Here is a 21,005-nt window from a genome sequence, read left to right as displayed (position 1 = left end):
CGGTTCTTGTAAACGCGCGTTTTCGTTCGCCCCGATCCGGACCCAGACAGCGAGACCACGTATATAAACATGGTGTACGCCCCGGGATTACCAGAGTGCGTTGCATAGGTCTACCGAAGGGCTTCGGGAAACAGCGACGAGCATCGGGTGGGGGAGGGTGGCGGCATCAACACATGCCAGATGGGGGGCAATAGATTGGAGGCCGTACCGGATTCTGGAGCAAGGTACGAGTGGGTTCCCGTCTGTGTTGGTTTATTCAATCAATCAATCAAGCACCACCATAAGCGCCCGTTCGGTTTCTTCGAATGGTGAGTTCATGCACTCGTAGTATCCTTCAATTTAAAAAGTTGTAGTAAAAATTGTTTTTTCTTCACTGAAACAGATGGTGAGAAATGGATTGTTCCACGTGACACTCCTCTTCACGTCATTGTGGGACATAACAATGACGTTTTGTTATCGGTTAGAGAATCAAGTACGCGACCTTTGCGGTTTTTTAATCGGACGTTATAAATCATAAATCTATTTACTCAACCAATTTCTTTTCACATACAGTCCTTGAATCATTCCTCACTTCATGCCGAAGATCAGGGCTTTGTGACATGTATCAGTTTTCTTACCATCTACAACAAAAGCACTTAAAGCACGTTAACATAAACTGACATTTTTTAAAATTTACACTACCATACATTTCCTGCTGACCCGATCCTATATGCTATGTTTGCGGTATTGCTTGGCTGGCAATAAATACGTCTCCATGAAATCTGGTTTCATCCTCATATGGGTTTTTAACTCCGTAGGAATGTTAACACGATTCAATAAGTAGTACTATTTTATCACATGTTGTGTACTTTCGTCTACGTGTGGCCGTATTTTGATTTCGATGTTTCTTTGTTTTCGCGACTATAAACTACGAAACAATACGGTCACATCAATACTGTGTTGTTCGTTCGTACATTTTCCTTTTTAGTTATTGCATCCCGACCCATTCGAAATACTGTCATTGTTTGCTGCAGAGGAGCTTAAGATCCTACGTTCGACATTAGTGTGTCTAATATCATAGTGCTATTGCTAAATGCTAGCTTTAAATTCTTTCGATGAAGTTGTTCCCATTCCGTTTCTTCCTACCACACTACCGTTCCTCTTGCCAAGGGTTAGAAGACTCGTCTTTGTATATACTTTTCGTTGTTTTACTCCATTCTACCCAGCACCGAGTGTGGATGTGCGGGGAATTGTCCTCCTCCGGAGCCTCTTAGAGAAAAATGCTTTCATTCTGGGCAAAGCCAATGTTGCTGAAGCCTCCGTCGTCGGTTTCGCGTGCAAAGTGCTGTTCCATGCGCCTGAAATGTAGACAACACGTGCATGCATCAGCTAACGGCGTTACGTGCGTGACGCGCCCAACACTTACCTCCGCGAACCGTCACCGTCGGCGTGTGGATTGCCATCGTTGGCGGCCGCATTTTTGTACGCCAACTTTTCCTGCTTCCGTTGACGGTACTTCGGGCTGAGTTTGTCCTTCAGGACGGCCAACGAGAGGGCCCCGATGATGCTGAACACACCCATGATCGTCATCGGTAGGTACTGATCGTAGTGTTCCTGCGTGCGAGAACGGACCGCGTTACAATTGGGCAACTGTTGCATGTCAATCATTGGTCAGTCGGTGCTGCTCCTCGGGGCACAATCAGGCCCGAATTGAATTACGAGCAGCTCTCCGCTTTCGCGCAGGGTTGGAGAAAATTACTCACCAACAGCCAAAGGTACGGTACGATGATGAGCGCCACGCCGGCAGCAAAGTTGCCCACACCGACGCCAAGGTTGCGCATCGTGGTCGGGTACTGGTAGGCGGTAAACGTCGGGATGATGGCATTACACGCTCCAACACAGCACTTGACTGGATACCGATGGGAACCAGTCGAGATGAGGCACGGAAAAAGGGAGAGAGAAGAAGGCAGTGAGTACAGCTACGAATCGTGACGGACGGAGGACCGAGTGGTGAAATTGATAACACTTGAATAAATCAGCGCCTTGTTTCCATGCAACCGTGCTCAACAGTGCCCGTCGGATGTGGCCGGCGTACGCCACACTAATTGAATAATCATCCTTCAAGGTAGCAAGGATGGTAGACACTTGCCAAAAACATGCTACCCACGGTAGGCGACATTTTCTAAAGTTGGAAAATTTGGCTTCAAGGCTAAAACTAAAGCACGAGCTCAGTAAGGACACACTGTGGCACGTTCCTGGAGCTGGGGGAAAGTCCAGCCAGCGTGCAACGTGCGGGAACACATGTTTTTAATTAATCAACTCATCGGACGGTAGCGTAGAGCCACGTCGTTCTGGGGAAAATTGCTCTTTCCACTCTTGAGGTACGGAACAGGGTGACCCGGGACGAGGATGTGGTGCCGCTTACCGATCATCGCCAGCGTAATTATCAGCCAGAGGTTGCCATCCGGCACGAAGTTCATCACGATGCAGGACAGCCCGGCCACGACCATGTAGAGGAATAAATTAATGCGCAATCCCAGCTTCAGCACGACCACGATGCTAAGACAGATGGCAATCGATTCGACCGAACCGGCAATGACCTGTTGCGATAGAAGGGAGAGAGTACAAAGAAGAAGGAAAGGTGGAAAAACATGAAAAAGGGATGCTCTTTATGTGGAACGTTTTTCCACGTACGCGCCGGGAAGGTATGCAACACGCACGACACCTACCGTGTTGAGATAGATGTCACCGCCGAGGTTGCTGAGATGCAGCGTGATGCCGAAATAGATCAGGATGATACCGAACCACACGACGATCATGACGAGCGTGGTGCGGATGAACTTTCGCCGGAACACGTCCCCGACGGAAACGGCCGCCTCCGGCTCGGAACTCCCGTCCCCGTTGGCCTCCACTAGCAGCGCCTTGCGGTAGTTCTCCGGCAGCTGCAGGTCGTTGGTGGACGCAGCCCGCTCCAGCAGCCGGCACAGCTCGTCGATGCGACCCTTGGCCAGCAGCCAGCGCGGTGATTCCGGGCACCGGCACCACACGGTGACGAGCGCCAACCCGGGCAGCGTGATGGCGAACTGCATCGTGCGCCAGTCGCGGGTGACGTAGGCGATCCCTGCGGCTAGGATGTAGGCCAAGGCCACCGGAAGTATGTTGAGGATGCCGATGATCGTGCGGTACCGGCCGCTGACCAGCTCCACCACCAGCACGAAGCTGACCACGGCGACCGACATCGACGCGAACCCAATCACCACCCGCAGTCCCATGTACAGCTCGAGCGAAGTCACGAATCCGAGCGCAATCCCTGGGTGAAGGCAGAAAAGGAGACACGATTATGGATATTACTTTTTGTTAATTGCTTCTGTCACACAGTTGCTGCTCGCGTATCAGGGGGATTTTTTTGCCTCTCCGGATACTAATGGCACTTAATGAGCCTGCGGAACCATTTGGAGGTTGCGTTTCTGCCGGACGTTCCCGGAAGCGCGGCTGGCGGATAGGAATTATTGATTGAACGAAGTTCCACTCACGTCAGTCCGGACTTCCGGTCGACGTTTTTATTCCTCACGGGGACCCCATGGGTTCCTAAGCGCTCCATTTCATCCTTGAGTGGATGGCAAAACCGAAATGCTGTCACCATTTTCAGATGACTCATGGGTTCTACTTAAAAATTTCGCCTAGCTGCTAGATGACGCTCGCTTTCGCTAATCTACATATATTCACGGCTACAGCTACATTCTCACCCCCCTCGCAAATGGCCCCCTTGTCAGTTTGGTGAGATTTTCAAACCAGTGCACACAAGAATGCCCACACGAAAGAACGTGCCATTCCGTCCCGGTCTCCGATGACCGATAGGTATTGACCATCTCGTCCGTTCGTGTGGCTAATGACGGCAGCTTTCCGACGGCGATTGCTCGTAAAGACATAACTGCACGTACGGGCTGCGAATGACTGATGAGGTTTGTTTGCGCACGTGAATGACAGCCGACTGGCGACTTGCAGAGTGAGTTCTCGTTAGTAATTCCGCACGCGGGGTGAGTAGGTTTTTTTGGGTTGCCCTCCGAAAGGGATTATCTCTCGACTCAAAAGGTTCTACCCACCGACTGGTTTTTAATTGAAGGCTTAACCTCAACATTGTACTTTTATCGTTTTCAAATCAATGTAAGATTAATGGAGTTTTCTCATATGGCTTATCGATGCCCTTTGGGCAAGGCGCATAGATCAATTGCAAATCATTAGCTTATCGTCTGAGATGTGAGGTGGCAAATGTGTCAAAGCATTTGATTACCATACCGATCGGTTAAAACCGCAGGTAATAACGACATATCTGTTTGACAGATTGCCTATAAAATGAAGCGACTTTTAATAGCCCAACAGTGTCATTCTAAAGATGCACCTCAATGCCACAATCGTGTTGTTAAATCGATTATAATGGTCGGTTTTCCGAGAATAAAGCCATCCAGCTGCAGCTGTGTAATGCAGGTGTAATCGGCTATAAAGACAATAATTTTTAAAGCAAACAACCAACACCCTGGACCATGTAGATGGCTCCATTCTGCCACGACATCGTGATGAAACCGCGGTCGACGCGTCGCCAAATCGTGCGCTCACGGTGGAAATGGTTTTCTCGATAACAGTCGGCTCATTAAATGGTGGGTCGACGTGGTGGGATACCTTATGTAGTCGGACGAAAAATGAATTGATAGAGAACAGAATAAAAAGACGACAAAATATGTCGCTCTCGATGGCTATCGAAAACCGCATGGTTATGACACGGAAAGCGATCTTGTCGTTGAGTTGCGTGATTGGTATGAAACGTTATGCCGATTTACGTCATAAGTTATTCAAAACACGTGCATAATTTAATTTACCAAAATAATCTTCGGTCGGCAATCTCCGTAAGGTAAACAAGTGGAGGTAGGAAATTTGATGATTATGATAATGGTTGGACACGCAGTACGCGTCGGGGACTAAAATTATTCTACTCAAGCCACGAATTGCCATATGCAAAATTTGCCTATTCATTATCGTAAAACCATATCCCGTAGCTAACAAGGGTGACATTGCTTTCGGCACGGCAACGCCTCCTGCGTTGGTTGCTATTTATGAACCACAACAATTAGTGGAGAAGATTGAGCGTGTAATTGCGTTTGATTCCCCGCCTGGAAAAAAGACACGTACAACCGTCGGCAGGACCGTCTTTTCCGATTTACGTGAAGGTGTTTCCCCGCTTACCGGTCAGACCCTGGATTAGGGCGAATCCCATCAGCGTGTGGCGGCGACCGAACTGGTCCGAAATCCAACCACTGCCGACGCTACCGAGGGCGGCCCCGGCCAGGAAGCACATCTCCACGATGCTCATCAGGTGGCCCCGGTCGCACACCAGCCCGAACTCGGCCACGAGCGTGTGGCCAAAGACGGTATCGTCGTACTCGTACGCCTCGCAACCGAGCTGCCCGTCGCTGGTCGCGTTCGGTGCCACGTTCCGGAAGTACTCGAAGAAACCGTCCAGCGTCAGGTGCTCGTACGGGGCGGCGTGGACCCGGCACTGCTGGCCGGTGGGTTGCGTGAGGTTCCGCCAGACGTCCACCGGCACGGCAGCCAGATGTTCCGGTCTGGCGCACCAGAAGTCGCGGGTGGCGGCCTGCGGGAGAGATGGAGGAAGGAAAAGGGTTTGAAACACTGACGATGAGAGCCGGAGGGGTTTTCGAGCACGAAGGTCACGCTGTCAAATCGCAGAGTTTCGAAATGATCCTCATTACATGCTGCGTAAGCGATGAGTTTGATTTATTTGCTTTCAGTCTGTACGAGCAAAAAGCAACAAATGAAAACTACATAAAGATGAAAAAAACAGTATTCGATGAGGGTGGTACTAAAATATCAATTAATGTAAGTATTTTATTCATTTTCAGTTTTTTCTATTCCTTTAGTTTCATAAAAGCACAAAAACTAGCATCACCGATTGCAAGCATGAAAATGGAAACCCCGTTGATTCAACTTATCACAATAATTGAAATTTAATGGCATACCATTTATCGTCGTACACAACCACAACGAAAAGCATATTTACATTCGTCACATTGCTGCAATTAACCCTTGAAGGGAAGTAACGTAACAGATAACGCAAATTTATACTTCTAAATTATTCCAAGAAAGACCTCGCAATGTTGACCTACGTTTAAAATAATTCCTCATTACTGCTTTTATTATGTTTTGTGAAGTCCGATTAAGTAATTGGTGTGAACTCCGTAGTACAATACAAAATACCAGATATATTACAGAGCTTTCCATAAAGTCTGCGATCAAAACTAACAAAAACAAAATTCTGCATTTTAACATCTTTTAGTGTTGATATGTTCAAATAATTTCAAAATTTTTCGTTTCTTTTACAAACACAGCATTGCAATTTCAACAGTTGTAACTATTGTTAAAAAGTAAGATCAATTTAAATTTAGTTAACTTTAGTTTTTAAAAACTATGATGAAACTATGAACTATTTACCTTTTTTAGGTTTCTTTTGTAACAATTCAAACAAATTAAGGAAGTAACAACTGTTATATATTTGAATTGTTTGAATTTTTTTACCGAGACAAAACTTGGATGACTTGAAATAATATAACGGTGCGTATGCTGGAAGCAACATAAAACCTTCTAGGGTTAAACGAGCACGAACATTCATCATCTTTCCGTTGTAAGCTACTTTTATACGACATCGACGGCGCCATCGGCAGGTTCGCTAACCGCGACGCGGCAATCGGTGCCTGCGTGTGTATGTGTGCGTGCGTGGGGGCGGATGGATGGCTACAAATTATGCTAATTTTCCACTCATTCCACCTCGCGTCCCTTCATTTTGGGCCCATTTCTCTCCCTCGCCGCTCGAAGACGCACGATCGACTCGAGCATTCCGCCACGCGGTTTCGGTGTCGTTTTGATCAATCAACCGATAATGCACCGGTACACAAACACACAAGCACGCACACTGTTTACATGCGGTTTAATTAGCTGTCGACGGTAAACGATGTATGAAGAAGGAAAGAAAACATCGCGCCCTATAATGATGGAGGCGCCCCATATTAGCACCGGAGATGGAGAAACTGGTTCTCTGGGGATTGCTGCGTAACGCACTGTAACGTACGTGACACAAGTGGCGTGTGACGGTGCACTGTGTCCTTTTTCCTTCACTCCCGGCGAGGTCGCAGTTCGCTAGGGGTCACGAATGCGGTTTGTACCGTTTTCATTAATGCATGGATGCAATGTGCGATTCCGTATGTGCGGTATTTTCAATCCAAGGTGTTTTTCTTCCCTTCAATGGCGCGACGTTATGTGCATGCCCTTTGTACCGACAAATGGAACACCGGAGAGCCGTTGCTCTAAATGTTTCTTTGTGTCCAAAACCGATTAAAAAGGTTGTTTAATTTTATCACAATACCACATCAAACAACTGGCCTCGGTAAGAAGCGCATCGTAATGAGTGTAATTTGCCAATGAAGCGTTATTTACCAGTCGATCGAAGTGCCTCTAAACTCTAGCTTGAACAAGGCGCAAAGTCACACTCCAAGATAAACGATCTTTATTGGTTTTTAACCACCAGATATGGTGCATGTGGCTGCGTAGGTTGGATTTCGCGCAAGGTCACGGTTGACCAGCCGCACTTCCTGCTGACCGTCCCGGAATTTGCAAGGGAAGGGATACCACCAGGCCACCAACATCAACAGTCATAGGAGATCACAATCACGATAGTGCCGGGACCGGGGGATGGGGGTGATGGTTTAATCGAACCGAACCATGACCATGGTGTACGAAAGAAAGAAAAATAAAAAATACTACTACCACAATGTCGCAATGCCACGGCCAAATAGCGCCACCGTGTTATTATCTAACGCCCAGCCTAGACGTGCCCCGGATAAATTGCGATCGTTCATCGCGTTGTTATGGTCTTGAGGAGCTTAGCAGCAAGGTGCGATTAAATGACGCACCGATCGTTTGGGAAGGCCTGCGGGCCGACGTTTGCGGATCGGTTCTATTCTTTGTGGATTTTCCTTGCGACGTGCGTTCAAGAAGGATATCGATTTAATGATGATCTAAAACCAGAACCTTTCCGCACGTCTTACCATAAACGATAAATTGGATAGTCGTTTAGTTGTCATTATGTTTGCGCCAAAGAAAACCGTGAACCAGTTCTTATTGTTTTGTTTGAGGAAGTTCACCTACGAAGGGCCACTTCATATCTTCCGTACGGCAACCATTCTCAACCAGCCTGCAGGTGACCCCACTTGGTGCTTGACGAGTTTACAAATAAATTTAAAAATATACACCCTCTCCGTGCCACCAACCAACAACATTACAACGCGCGTGTCCTTCGGGGAGGTCGGGCACGGAAAGAAATGGAAGTGACGCGACGCTTCCCAAGATCTGGTTCGATTTCCTGGTTCTAGAAAATGCGGTACCATATCGATATGCCGGCAATTAGTAGCAACATACCGGGTCGCGTGGGTAATGATTAAAAGATACATTCGTCAAGCGGTAGGCTCTGATTGATTGAGGACATTTTGCGGAAGGAGTTCGGGTTAGGCGCTTAGGGTGCACGACTCGGGCATACGACAGTGATTTCTCTCCCGACGCTATTACCGACTTCCAGACGGCAGACATCGGTGGTCGAGGAGCGCCCAGACAGGAGTGTCAAGCGTTAAGGAGCGATAATAATTGCAAGGTCAGAAGTTGATCCTGCTTGGTGCGTATGAGAACATTCTCCGACGTGGTTTGCTGCCCGAGAAGGTAATACTTCTTGTTTTGTAGTCTCCTTTTTCCCACTTACCAGAAGTGCAATTCATTGTTTTTCCGATGCAATCGATATAATTGAAGGAAGAATGTAAGAAATCATCAAACTGTAGATCGCACAGCTGCTTATGAATCGTAAAAATTAGAACCTTCCCCAATGAAGCTGCACCTCGTCGGGCTCCGAAGTAGAACCCAATAAAATGGCGTTAAAATTCCAAGGCGAACGAATTTTATTGCGTTCACAAGCAGCTAATGAAATAGATCAATGCGCTGTTCACTTACTTCTCTTCTACGCCACGCTGCGTAGACGGTGTCTCCTGATAAATGGCGTAATGAACGTCCGCCAGGTCAAATGAATATTTATATTTTCTAACTCAGAAGCCACCCAACCTAACCACCAACCCAGGCAGCCAGCACCTACATAGGGGTAGGTTTCGTTGGATCGTTCCGGAAGGATTAAAAACGCGATCGCTCGCGAGTTACGCGCAGTACCTGGCGTTGATGCGTTTGAAATTCTGCCAGGAAGTTGCATCAGTTGGCGGAAAAATCCAGTCGAGCGACTAATGGTACATTAGTCCGGTTTTTCCTAAACCCCGGTCGGTGGTCTGGTGGTTTATCGTTAGCGTCGGGTCAGCGGGTTACGTGTGTCATCCCGCGCGAGGATCTAAATGCGGTCCTTTGAAGCGTTACCACTCGTGGCTGTGGAGTGCTTTTGCATGTTCTCCTAACGCTTTTAATCCGCCAAAAAATAATAATCCCAAAGAGGGGCCAAAGAATCCGGTCCTTTTGTTGCAGGTGTCCGAGGGCTTCAAACCTTCGGGCTTCCGATTCCGGTTTCCCGGGTACTCGGGCCGTGGGAAACGGGCAGCGATGGGACTGAACCTTTCAATGCTACCGGCGTAGCCGGCACCCTGGGCCAGGGTCGACGCCGTCGGATCCCGTTGCCGGTACCGAAATGGGGGTTTACCCGGTGTACCCTGCCGCTCGAGACAGACTGCAGCAGTTGCGTCTCGCCGGAGCAGCGGTCTTTGACTCATGTGCGGCACGCGTGCAAAGAACCGAAGTTGTCGCGTGAGCGTACGCACGTGGAGGTCAACCGGTTTGCGCGCGGGAAGGCGCTGGAAGCGGAAGATCACTCGGACAGTCGGACTGTTCGACTGACTTCATTTTTTTTGTCGCATTTGTTGTTGAGTAAAACAGCATCGGAAAGGAAAGTTGATCCGAAACAAACTTGCAGGAGCTTTATTTTTATGGTTCACATCTATTTACGTACTAAATGACTCAATGGAAGCGACGATAGGTTTGTTTTGACTCGTTGACGATCATTCAAGAAAGTGATCATTCTGAAAGTGATAAATATTACTCACTCTCTGCTTGTGCTTTGCCAATGAAATTTACGAACGTGTAACGCTCCAACGCCGCAACCAAAGAGTTCGATCACCTGCGGCACACGAAGTGTCAAGGTCTCGGCCATTGCCGGCTGTTTCGGTGGTTTTTCCTGCTGTTTTGTACCGATCGAGTGAGATTTGTTTCACTTCCTCTTTCCGGCAAAGGAAAGAGTTATATTCCGATCATAAAAACGATGTCGGTGATGGAGGAGAAAAACAAGCAATCACCGAAAGGCCGCATCGAATCACTGTTTTCTTCAGGTTGAGCGATCGTTGAACATGGGGGTTTTTAGTGAAACCTTCGTTCACTTAGTCAAATGCGAGTTGACATGTTTTGTCACTCTCCGCCGGGTCACTGGTTATAAATTTTGGACGGCACGCGCCAAAAGGTTAGGTCACAAAATGGATGACGAATTGAAGTAATCGCTATATTTTTGTTTTCTTTCCGTTTACAACACGTCCCAGACAACACGGAGTAACGCTTCGGGGCACGCGCAGCTCATTCGGTTCCGTTTTCCGGAAGTCGAACGGACACGAAATTAAAGTGGTACAAATTTATAACGAATGCATCCACCGTGGGTCAAAACGAATACATTTTTATACACTGTAGTGCATAGGTTTGCCACGAGCCTGTGGCCCCCTTTTTTCTAAATATAAAACAACATGACATGTGGCGCCCGTTACAAAATAGAATTCAAATTGCGCTGCATTCGCAATGTGCGGCGTGAAATGAACCGGAAATCTTGCGTCACCTCGAACCGCTTACGCTAACGAAGTATATCTCGCAATGAACTGGATATGTGAATATTTTAAGAAACATTTGTTACGCTTTATCTTTCCTCGCTCCGGGCTTGGATGTCATCGAAATCGAAAGTGATCTAGTGAGTCGCATTAATTTGCCATTTGAAAATATACCTTTCTTGTTCATTTATTCACTACGACGTGGATTCTCGAAGTGCTGACACAATCAATCAGTCTGCAAAGGAATTGAAAGGGTTTGATTGGCTGATAAATACTCGTATAAAATGATAATTAATCATCGTTTATCTGATTTGTTTGAGTATCATTAAAAGGAAGAGATGGACTTGCAACAAGATCAAGTGAACAAGGAATGGAATGAAGATACAAATGTAAGCAAATATTTGATCATTGTATTACCACTCTCACGGTCAAACAGGCAGACAAATAACCAGCCACACATTTTGTCAATCAATTGCAAACAACGAGTAATGGCGTTACGCTTTCGCGAAAAATGATCACTCGGTGGCGAAAATTGATCGACCATGTTGTTCACCGGCACCAAAGCGAGTGACCTAGGGAGGGAAAAAAATGCACGACAAGTGCACAATGCTCGCTGGGTGCACATAAAATACACCGAGGATAATCGAAAGCAGTCCTCCGTCCTCCAGTCCGTCCGATTTGGATGACGCGGTTCTGGCGCGGGGAATTATGTTACGAAGTCAATGGCCTCAGCAAGAGGTTTCGGTTCATTCTGTGGACGATCGAGATGCGGATCGGTCGATCGTTTTATGCTTGATCGGAACCGTTTGGTTTCTCGCTTTCGTGACTCGCTCGGTCCAAGGTTGGGCATACGGTGGAGAAACATAACACTCTGGTGCATATTGCCAACGAACCTTTAATTTATTCTAGTAGTGGGACGTGTGTGTTTTTTCTTCATTTTGGGCGGGTTATTCAGAAGGCAAGTACCAAACATATAATTTTTCTTCCTTTCGTACAATTGAAGGCAAGGTCGAACGAATTATTGTCAACAAATATGTTTGTGGTTGAATTTATTTGATGAATAACAATTATAGGAAGAAAAAACCTATGCATTGAACCAATAGATATCAACCACAAAAGGTGATGGATTAAAATACAAAACGAACTTCTCGGTTAATGACAAATGATAAATTATGCGTCTATCGATCAAATGTCATTTGTGATCCTTTCGGTCTCCCTTACCCTTGACATCGTTACGAAGTGCCCAAAATGCATGAATACGAAACATTCCATTGATCAAAGCCGAAATACCCGGCAGCACTACAGTCTAATGAAGACATTCACATCCATATGAGTTGCTACAAGACAGAGCATGTGTGTGCATTAGTGGCACTTTAATGGATATGGATGAAGGCGTTTTAAAAATATTTCATAGAAATCAACGACAAATGAGCATGAGGATCATAGAGAAGGAACATTTTGACCTTCCTCCCCATTTCTCCCAATTGTCTCCAACACTTGCTCACCTGTGGATGAGTCTTCCAAAAGACCAGCGGACGAACTTCCATCCCCGAGAAGGGAAGGAGGGGGACTGAACGACATTGACCCACAGTGCGGGAACCCCCCTGTGCCTCCCCGGAAGGTAGTTTGTGGCCCGAAACGTGCCAAAACCGTCAAACAGGTTCCGAGGTTTGTTTACAAGCGTTCCACGCGTTCCCGTCCGCCTCCTCTTCACTCGTGGAGTGCGAGGGTCAGACCATGAGATTGCGACGAACTCACGCCTCAGGGGGCAACCGTTTAGGAACCGAGCAGACGGACGGAAAACGAAAGTGAAAGGTGTCGCTGGAAGGTAGGTACGCAGATTTACATTCTCCAAAACACCCGAAACTGGACTAAACAGGTCGGGTTGGTTCAACCTACCGAGCAGGGGATGCCGGGTCAATGCCAATGTTTGATGCTGAGGACGGACAGGGTTTCGGATCCGATTCGCTCAGGTTCAGGGGTGCTTGTAGATATATAAAAAAAATCTCGCTCGTACTCGGATTCGCATGAGACGCCCACAAATTTATAAGCTTCACCGGAAGGAAGGAACTTCTTCATCGCTGACGAACAAGAACGAACATCGGAAGCCTCGCGCGCGCGTGAAGTATGAAGGAGTGGGGCGGAAGAGGGGGGCGGGACTTATCGCATTACGGATGGCAAAATTGCACCGTCGATTGGCAATTTGCATGCAACCGGACGCCGAGACGAACCTAGGCGCTCGTCGGAGCGTCGGCACGCGAAGGAGTGCACCCGTGCGGAAAACCGAGCAGCATTGAGATGGGGTGGAATTTGTTGTGTTTGGTCGGAAATGAATCGCGCATTGCGACCTCTGGAATTCAATCAAGCCATTCTTTATGCCGCCTGCACGCTGAACTTGACGCCAGCTCCTGCTTCGCACTTGACGTTTAGATGGAGTTTCTAATGCGAACCCATTCAGGGTTCGGAGTTCTTCACGAGAGCCTTCGAAGTGGTTCATCATATCCTGATTGTGAATCATTCGCAAGAGAAAAACTACGTAATAACACTTGTCTAGTGGTAAATTGGCTTATACCTTTCTCTATAAATATCTATATCTTTGATTGAGTACCATCTAAACTCCGAACAAGCAAATGCAAAATACGTCTTATTTGAAATTCATTCGAATGATGAAACTACAAACAAGATTATGAATTTTAAGAGCATCATCTAAAGCGATTAAACATGGATAGTCCAATCATCATACGACCAGCCTGTGTGGGACACCCGTTTTATTGCTCTCGTTTTCGTATCCGAACTGAGTGGCAACAAAATGCCCGAACAAACTCGTAAACCAAGAGAACCATAAAATTGTTGTCGTTTGTCGAATTCGAAGGAAAAAACCGGAGTGGGCCTTAAGGACCGGAGGGCTTTAATCGCCTGCGCCCGAAAGGGTACAAGTTCGGTTGCGTTAGGAAACCTGATGGCGAAGGAAAAGAAAGCCTTCAGCTGCATCTTGCAAGGACACGTTAGGAATGTGTCTACGTTGTTTTCGAATAAACAGTTGTCCTAGGATATCCAATGATTGATTTTGTTAGAGCCCCTTTCGTACTGAAGACAGTTTAGGGCGAGTAAAAAGTTAAACCAAACCATTAATCATCAACATCAACATGAGAGTTACAAGTTGCAAATGTAAAACGAAAATCTAAAAATACAATGTTCCATTTGGTCCAAAGTCGTAGCATTTTGTTGTTTTTGTTATGAGGCGGAACGATTTTAAACTTCAGCAAGAAGAATTCAGTTTACTAAAGCAATTTTCGAATTAAGAAGTACTAAAGAAGGGTTTGCTTTAAACTACTACTGTATTAAACAGTCCTCAAGTGAAGAATTTCAAATAGTTTAAGAAAGCTATGTTTTAGGAGCATCCAGTACTTTCGGTAATTTAAAGAGCATTTTACTAAAACAAAAATAACGTAATACTGCTCGTTATTCCCATCACGTTGGTATATTTCTTTTCACTTGTTAATTTGAGAAGTTTCACTCATAGATTTTGTGTGTGTAATCCTTCTTTCAAAAAACGGGAGCCACTCACCTGAAACACTAGACAGAAAATGTGGAACGTGGTCGGAATCTGGAACAGACACAGCACGAACGTCCACCCAAACTGCCACCGGCCGTAGTGGCCGATGTACTCGGAAATGATATCACTGTCCTCGTCGCTGGCATTCCCCAGCCCGAGATTGCTGCTGTTATCACTCTTATCATCGAAGGCCGGAACGGCACCGGTCGGTTGGCCTCCCTTTGCCGCCGCGTTCGAGAGCGGACCATCGCGGCCCGTCTGGTAAATGTTGACCGTACCAAAGTCGATCCCGCCTCCCGGTGGACGCTGGAGAAGGCTGGTGAACGCATGCCCCGGGCCTTTACCGGTACGCTCCGGTGGGCCGGTCGGAAAAGTCACCTCCACCCGTGGCACGGTGATGGTGTAGATTCCTGCCGTGTCCGCACCATCGCCGGTGGGGGCACCCAATTTTTCCTGACTGTTCATTTTGTGCACGTAGTAGTGCCGTTTCATCCTTTGTTGCACCAGCGATCGAATGGGAATGGTTTGCCGCACGCCTAGCCCACGAGCCCGGTAGGAAGTAACATTGACACAAGCGAAATCAGAAGCCAAAAACGTCTGCGCAATGCTTCTCTCAAACGAGATCACGAACAACGGTAACGCAAGCCCCAAGGATACGCGCACGGAGGTTCCGATAACTGTCTTCAAGCACCAATCAATCCGACACCAACGACCGACAATTGTCCACTGTTTGCACTGGCAGGTTCTACATGCACCTCATTCTCAAAAGAGCCCCGCCGCGTATCTGCACCGTTCGCTTCGAGCTTTCTGCACGAGATTATCGCGATATCGATAGGCCGAGCTCTGCTCGATCGGCACCAAGAACTTCGACTGGAAGGAAGCGTTACTAAACACTGACTGAGCGGTGGGTTCGCGCGAACGCCAAGTTAAATAGACTCGCGCACTGTGTACGGCACCACACACAGGCAAACCGCAACCGGGGACGTGCCGTGTGTCGATCGAGCGCACGTACAAAGGAAACAGCCTCTCGTGTGCGCGAACCTGCCTGCCCTCTACCGCGCGACACCATACGCTATATGCCGTCGATCGTTGACACTCTAGCGTACACTAAGCTCCACCACTACCACCACGGCAGGGACGTTGTTCTCTGTACGGCTCGATCATGTGCCAAAAAAGCGCGTCTACTATGGTGGTGCGAACATAAATGCTCTCGCTTTCGGCGAACTCTGGAAGCCGCTCGAAGTCGCCGGTTGTTTAGAACGGCCGATCGAAGCGTGCGGGGCGATTAGTAGCGCCAAAGCCTACTAAGAGAGACTTACCTCCCGTAGAAAGCGATCAAGTTGGCTTGGAAACATCAGCTGTGCGACTCAATTTCTTGCCGATGGTGGTCGGTTTCTATTTGAAAGCCTTTGAAAACGAACCAACTCGAATTGAATGTGTCAGTCAAAGTCTTCAATGTCTGCCATGAGTGTTCTCGCGCCCGCGCGCACCCTTAAGAACGGTTACGCGATGTGCACGTCTTTCCCGAGGCGTTAGAATGTTGAACAATGAAGAGGAAAAACAATACCACTTGTTACAACCTCCTCCGGGCGTAACTGTTTTCTTCATTTTTTTTAGCGATGGCTGTGTGTACTATGGACACCTGAAACACCACAACATCTCAGCCTGGCTGCACCGATCGTGATCGAGAATATGGATCATGTACACTAACGTAGGGGACGATAAATGCGACAGACTGGCGTGGAAGGAAGCTGTTACAACGTGGAGCCCCACATGCTAATTGCCGACGCTGAAGCGAGACGCAAAGGAAGTGGGACAATTAAAAAGATAACGCTTGAGCTCGCTAGAGCCCGTAGTGTATTTCGATGACGTATCAAATGGGGCATCTTATTAGTTGTTGAGCGACTAACGGTGAAAAGTGCAGATGTGATTGTGCTAAAATTTTGTGCGACAAAATTTGCTACATTTATTTGAAAAAAATGTGACACATGTTTCCCTAAAAGGTAAAATACAGTGTAGAAACTTCTTTTTCTCAAAATCTACTCAACCCATTAGAAGGGTTTGCTAACAGTTGGTCAAACATAATTTTTCGATGTCCACTGATTTAGAATCTCGCAAACACCGACAGTCACTTATGGTTATAGGTAATACCTGGCAGCCTTTTCAAGGTTCCCTTTGTGCTGGGGAATTTTTGATGGATGTTTTCTTCGGGTTTCGTGTGACTTCTAGTGAATGTTTGTTCGATAACCGCGTCCACGCGCCACCGAACGGGATCGTTTGGGGATTGTTTTACGGAAACCCGAGTATCCTTGAAGCTTGTTAAGATTTTTTTTTAATCGAACGTAAAAAGCTTTCCTGGCGCGTGCCCTAATCTTGATCGTTCGCTTCGCACGGCGAATGAGGTTTGTTCTGCAGAAATATGAAACCCCCGAAACTCCTCTATCTATCAGATCTCGTATGACATGATTCGGGTTCGATTATCACTTCCCTTCTTTCGGGGCGCACTACCAAACATGCAAATTATAGGTGTGAGGCTGTTGAGAAAAAAAAGCATAATAAACACTCCCAGTTCTAACATACTGCACCACTTCGGGTATTCGGGCGAATGTTTGTCCACACGAATGGTCGGTCCGGCAGGTGGTGCGAGAATCGGAGAATTATAACCTGCATCAGACAACCTGCGCCAGCCAGTTAACGGTCGGGGCAAATTAAACACTCGGAGGGAAGCGGAAGCTGCGCCCGCAAATACCGACACCGTTTGGCGTTTGCGCCCCCTAAAGGCAGTGGGCAGAATGGAAATGTGGTTGATGTGATTTGGTTACTCCGAGGTGGAATTAACAGAGTACTGATTGGCCTGTAGCACTCGCGAGCACAAACGTTTATCGTAGCCTAACGGCAAAGAGGAAGAAAAAAGGAACTATTGGCGGTAAAGGTGTCCTCCGATCGATGGAGTGGGTGCTCGGGTGATCGGGTTTCGCAAGCAAAGTGGGGCTACCCTATTGTCGTCCTATTGGCAAAGCTGGCTCCCATCCGTTCAGCCACACGGTCGAACGTAACCTTAACACATTTCGATCACCCCCGCGACACGCTGTACCGCACCCCAGAACCACCGGACCTCGGATTGGACGCCGATCGATCGCGATCCCAGGGGCTCGGCTTTGGTTCCCAGCGAATCAAAGAATCGAGATCCCTTACGACTGACCATTTTCTGAAGTGTCATTTCGGAACGGTCCGGTAGAATTTTCATCCCCTCCTTCGTTCCCCTTTCCCTCACTACGCTGCGTTTTTCGTGTTCTTCCTCAACATCTAAATCGTGACACCGAAGCTGCATCAATTAACATACAATTAAGATTGGTGCTGGAAGGTTTCTTTCCATCTCCATTTCCTTTTTCCACCGTCCCTCACAGCCCGCAGTTCTAGGAAGCCGGTGTAAGCCCTCCGGGTAGGCAGCGAGGGGCCACGATGGGAAATAGTATCATACCAGTTGTTCTACCCGGCTGAAGGTCGACCGAGAGCGAAAAAGGGCCCACATTAGAGACGGGTACTGTTAAGCTTGCGCCACTTAGCCACCTAAAAGAGCGTTACGCCGACATTCCTCAGCTGGCCAACGGCTCAGCTGAGTCAACTCGGTTGGTTCGGTGAGCAAGGACCGGCACTAGGAGCGCACTAACTGATTGATTGCCCTTCGGGGGGTTTCGGATGTTTCGTTTCGCTCGCATGCGCGGTACCGAGGAAAATACCGAGTAGACTCTACAGTAGTATACCACATTTATTATTACCAGCTTTTGTTGAATGTTTGCCACACGCCCAAACTTGGTGTGGCGCGACGCCGACTTCACAATCATTACCGATATACATAGACCTTCTAACGCTCGTATGTCCTAGATTCCTCGGGTTACACCTTACGCGGGGCCGGGCACGGGAAGGGATATTTACAATGATCTTCCTCCCCGTGTCCCTTAGCACCTGAACATGCTCCTTCTTGCACTTCCACTCGTTGCTTTATTTTTTTTTTTTGGCTTTAATGCGACAACATCTTTCCGCTACCTCGGCTTTAGTCGCGATTCGACAGTGTTTATTCATGGAATACTCTAATACCCTTTGCAAATACGCTCATTACAGCTAAAGCGATGCCAGCGAACGGTTGGAAACGGTTGGTTAATAGAGTTGTGTTTTGAATGGCATCTCAGAGGCCTTCCCACTGCCCCGTTATTCGGCGATGGTAAAATCGTTATGCTTAAGTACGAAACGAAGAAATAAATAAAATGGATGTTTTCCCATTGCAATCTCATCTTTCCCTTTCCCCAACCTTGCTTCACATTTCACTTGCAACGTTAACGTTGTTAAATTTAATTTTCCCCCTAAATACTCTCAACAATCGCTGGTAAAGTTTCCAACCCGATAACTGCATTCTAGGAGTTTTAAATCTAAAATCTGAATAGTTTGTTAATGACGAGCGACCAATCAACACGATTCCAACGAAACTCGCCTCCTAAAAACATGCGTTACTTTAACAACTTTTTGAACCTGTCCTGCAAAATACCTCCTTAATATTTCTTTTCCCTTCGTGCGCCCACCATGACCACCATTCGCCCGCCTCCCGCTCAAGGACAACCGTCCGTCAGCCAAACGGTGTGGTTTGCTACTTGCCATCGAATGCGGTACACTACAAGACACCGAATATATAGCTTCCAAACGGTATTGCGTTCGTCAGCTCTACAACACTCTATCGCCGCCTTTTTCGGGCACTGCAGCGCGAAAGCCACTACACACAAACACACGACATTGAAGTTTAAGTACAACTAACATAGACGAATCATGGTCCCGCATCTGCCGCCCGGGTGGTGGAGGAAGAGCAGGGGACTGCAGTGGCTGGCCAGTCTAAGGGAAAACTTGGCCCGTTACACTACACAACTACTCGATGTGCGTCGCCTTGAGAGGTGACACTTAACATTTCGCACGGGGAAAAGAAAGTCAGAGAGCGTTTGGTAGGAAGTTCCCGACCGGGTCGGGCCGCAGGCCGTTTGGGGGAATTGGTTCCGATTAATTTAGTATCAATATATTACGTTCGCGCTACTAACCAGGACTACGAGTACACATCGAAAGCTCGGCCAAGTTCAACAAACAATCGTTAGCGGCTATCCAGCGTTCCTCTCCGATAGTGGAAGTGTAGAACATCTATAAAAAAATGGTATACACATGTGTGTCGCGGCGTTCCGACGGCACGCCAATCAGTTAAATATGCTCTAGAAAATGTTCTTCTGTAATATGTGATTAGTTAAAATTTAATCGCTTGTTCAAAGGATACCTGACGGTCTGATGGAATTGAAACAATCTTCAAAGTGTGTCTCTCCGGTACGTTTGAGTTGAGATGGTTCGGTTCTTAAGCAATACCCCCTGCTTCGGGCATACTCTATTGTGCTTCGTATTTAAATGTTTGCTTGTAGTATATGTGTAACTGTGTGTATATATGGGCTTTGTGAACCGGTCACAATGACATCCCGAGTCGGGTCGGGTTCGGCACTGGTCCAGCCAGTGGTGAAAAGCGGGTAATGGTTTATCGCCAGCCTATTGTTTCGCATGCTGTCGGAGTACTATTTCTCTAAAACTCTAAAACACTACGGTACCTGGAGGTGCTTTCCTCTGCGAGAGGAACTCATTACGTTACGGATCCCGGTGGAATTGAAGTAAACTCAACTCAATGTCTATTACATTAAAAGAACTAGACCGTAAATGCACTAATCTCGTGTTTGGAGTGGGCCACTCGTACTGTTCTGCGTATCGAAAGCGAATGACACCGATGGACACGTGGTCCTATTTGATGCGTAACTGTCCGTTACACTACGTTACGTTGCTAACAGGTATACTAAGAACCATCCATTGGACTCCTCAACCTCACCGTCCATTGCAATTGACCGTTTCGACAAATAGTGGGTGAGAAAAATTCGCACCTCCGCCTCGCAACCATGCCTCCCTCTCCCCCCGGATTCTTTGGTCTGGGAGTGAGGTTTGGGTAAGGTAATACTCTGTATACTCCATCAGGAAATAGAAAATCTCGGGTGCTCGGGGGCTAGATATGGCAGTTGTAGTTGATCGAAGTGTTTGTGTTTGTTCCTTGTACGACTGTTGAGTCCCGCTTGTGGTTCAGCTGTGGTGCAGTACTGTCATGGAAATGGTTGCCGCTAGTGTTGGGTCTCTCGCGCCCGACCGACCGTCGATATTAGCTGGTTTGCTGGTACTGGAATGATCGGGTACGGGAGTTGAGCCCTCTTAAGCCGTCAGCTGCGTATCGATTTCTCTGTTGAGGAGGGAAAAAGCAAACATGGTAGATCAAATCGTCGAGTTTTAATAAGGCAAACATACTTCTCTTCATCGTGTTCCTCGTGCTCGTGATGCTGCATACCCTCGGGCAGGAAGACGATCACTATTGCACCGAAAATGCACCAAGCCGTCAGCAGCGTCATCAGCAGGTGATCTTCAATTTTTGTCTAGAGATAAAAATGTTTGAATTCGGATTAGGAATACAATATTACTGCACAAACTTCGACCGATGGAGCGAA

The 21,005-nt window shown here is 47.4% G+C and overlaps 2 protein-coding genes across 3 annotated transcripts in view; both read right to left on the bottom strand.

The window, feature by feature from the left end:
* Positions 1-492: 492 nt before the first annotated feature.
* Positions 493-15,190, bottom strand: LOC131272227 (organic cation transporter protein). 2 transcript variants are annotated; one of them, XM_058273890.1, is made up of 7 exons: positions 14,458-15,190; positions 5,218-5,626; positions 2,709-3,289; positions 2,405-2,579; positions 1,743-1,888; positions 1,406-1,593; positions 493-1,337 (listed from the first exon to the last, which is right to left on the bottom strand). In XM_058273890.1, the coding sequence occupies exons 1-7, from the start codon at positions 14,935-14,937 to the stop codon at positions 1,250-1,252; spliced, it is 2,067 nt and encodes a 688-aa protein (XP_058129873.1). In that variant the 5' UTR covers positions 14,938-15,190; the 3' UTR covers positions 493-1,249. The 2 variants fall into 2 exon arrangements, with proteins under 2 accessions (XP_058129873.1, XP_058129874.1); XM_058273891.1 differs by having other exon boundaries at positions 493-1,400; positions 1,472-1,593.
* Positions 15,191-18,206: 3,016 nt separating this feature from the next.
* LOC131272232 (organic cation transporter protein) overlaps positions 18,207-21,005 on the bottom strand; it is a 34,147-nt gene continuing 31,348 nt past the window's right edge. The window contains exons 10-11 of the mRNA XM_058273897.1: positions 20,809-20,933; positions 18,207-20,743 (exon numbers count right to left, since the gene is read on the bottom strand). Coding sequence (XP_058129880.1) covers positions 20,716-20,743; positions 20,809-20,933 — 153 coding nt within the window. The 3' untranslated portion in view covers positions 18,207-20,715. The remainder of the gene's footprint in view (positions 20,744-20,808; positions 20,934-21,005) is intronic.

This window comes from Anopheles coustani, chromosome 3 (genome assembly GCF_943734705.1).
Source record: "Anopheles coustani chromosome 3, idAnoCousDA_361_x.2, whole genome shotgun sequence".
Taxonomy (NCBI): Eukaryota; Metazoa; Arthropoda; class Insecta; order Diptera; family Culicidae; genus Anopheles; species Anopheles coustani.
The sequence above is the reverse complement of the archived record's forward strand: the minus strand, read 5'-3'. Positions and strand labels throughout refer to the sequence as shown.

Bases quoted from the DNA above. Each gene is read 5' to 3' on its own strand.
- LOC131272227 (XM_058273890.1), bottom strand. From the start codon at position 14,937: ATGAAACGGCACTACTACGTGCACAAAATGAACAGTCAGGAAAAATTG. The intron at 5,627-14,457 runs GTGAGTGGCTCC...TCTCTCCCGCAG, and splicing joins TTTTCTGTCTAGTGTTTCAG to GCCGCCACCCGCGACTTCTG. The intron at 3,290-5,217 runs GTAAGCGGGGAA...GCCTTCACCCAG, and splicing joins CCTAATCCAGGGTCTGACCG to GGATTGCGCTCGGATTCGTG.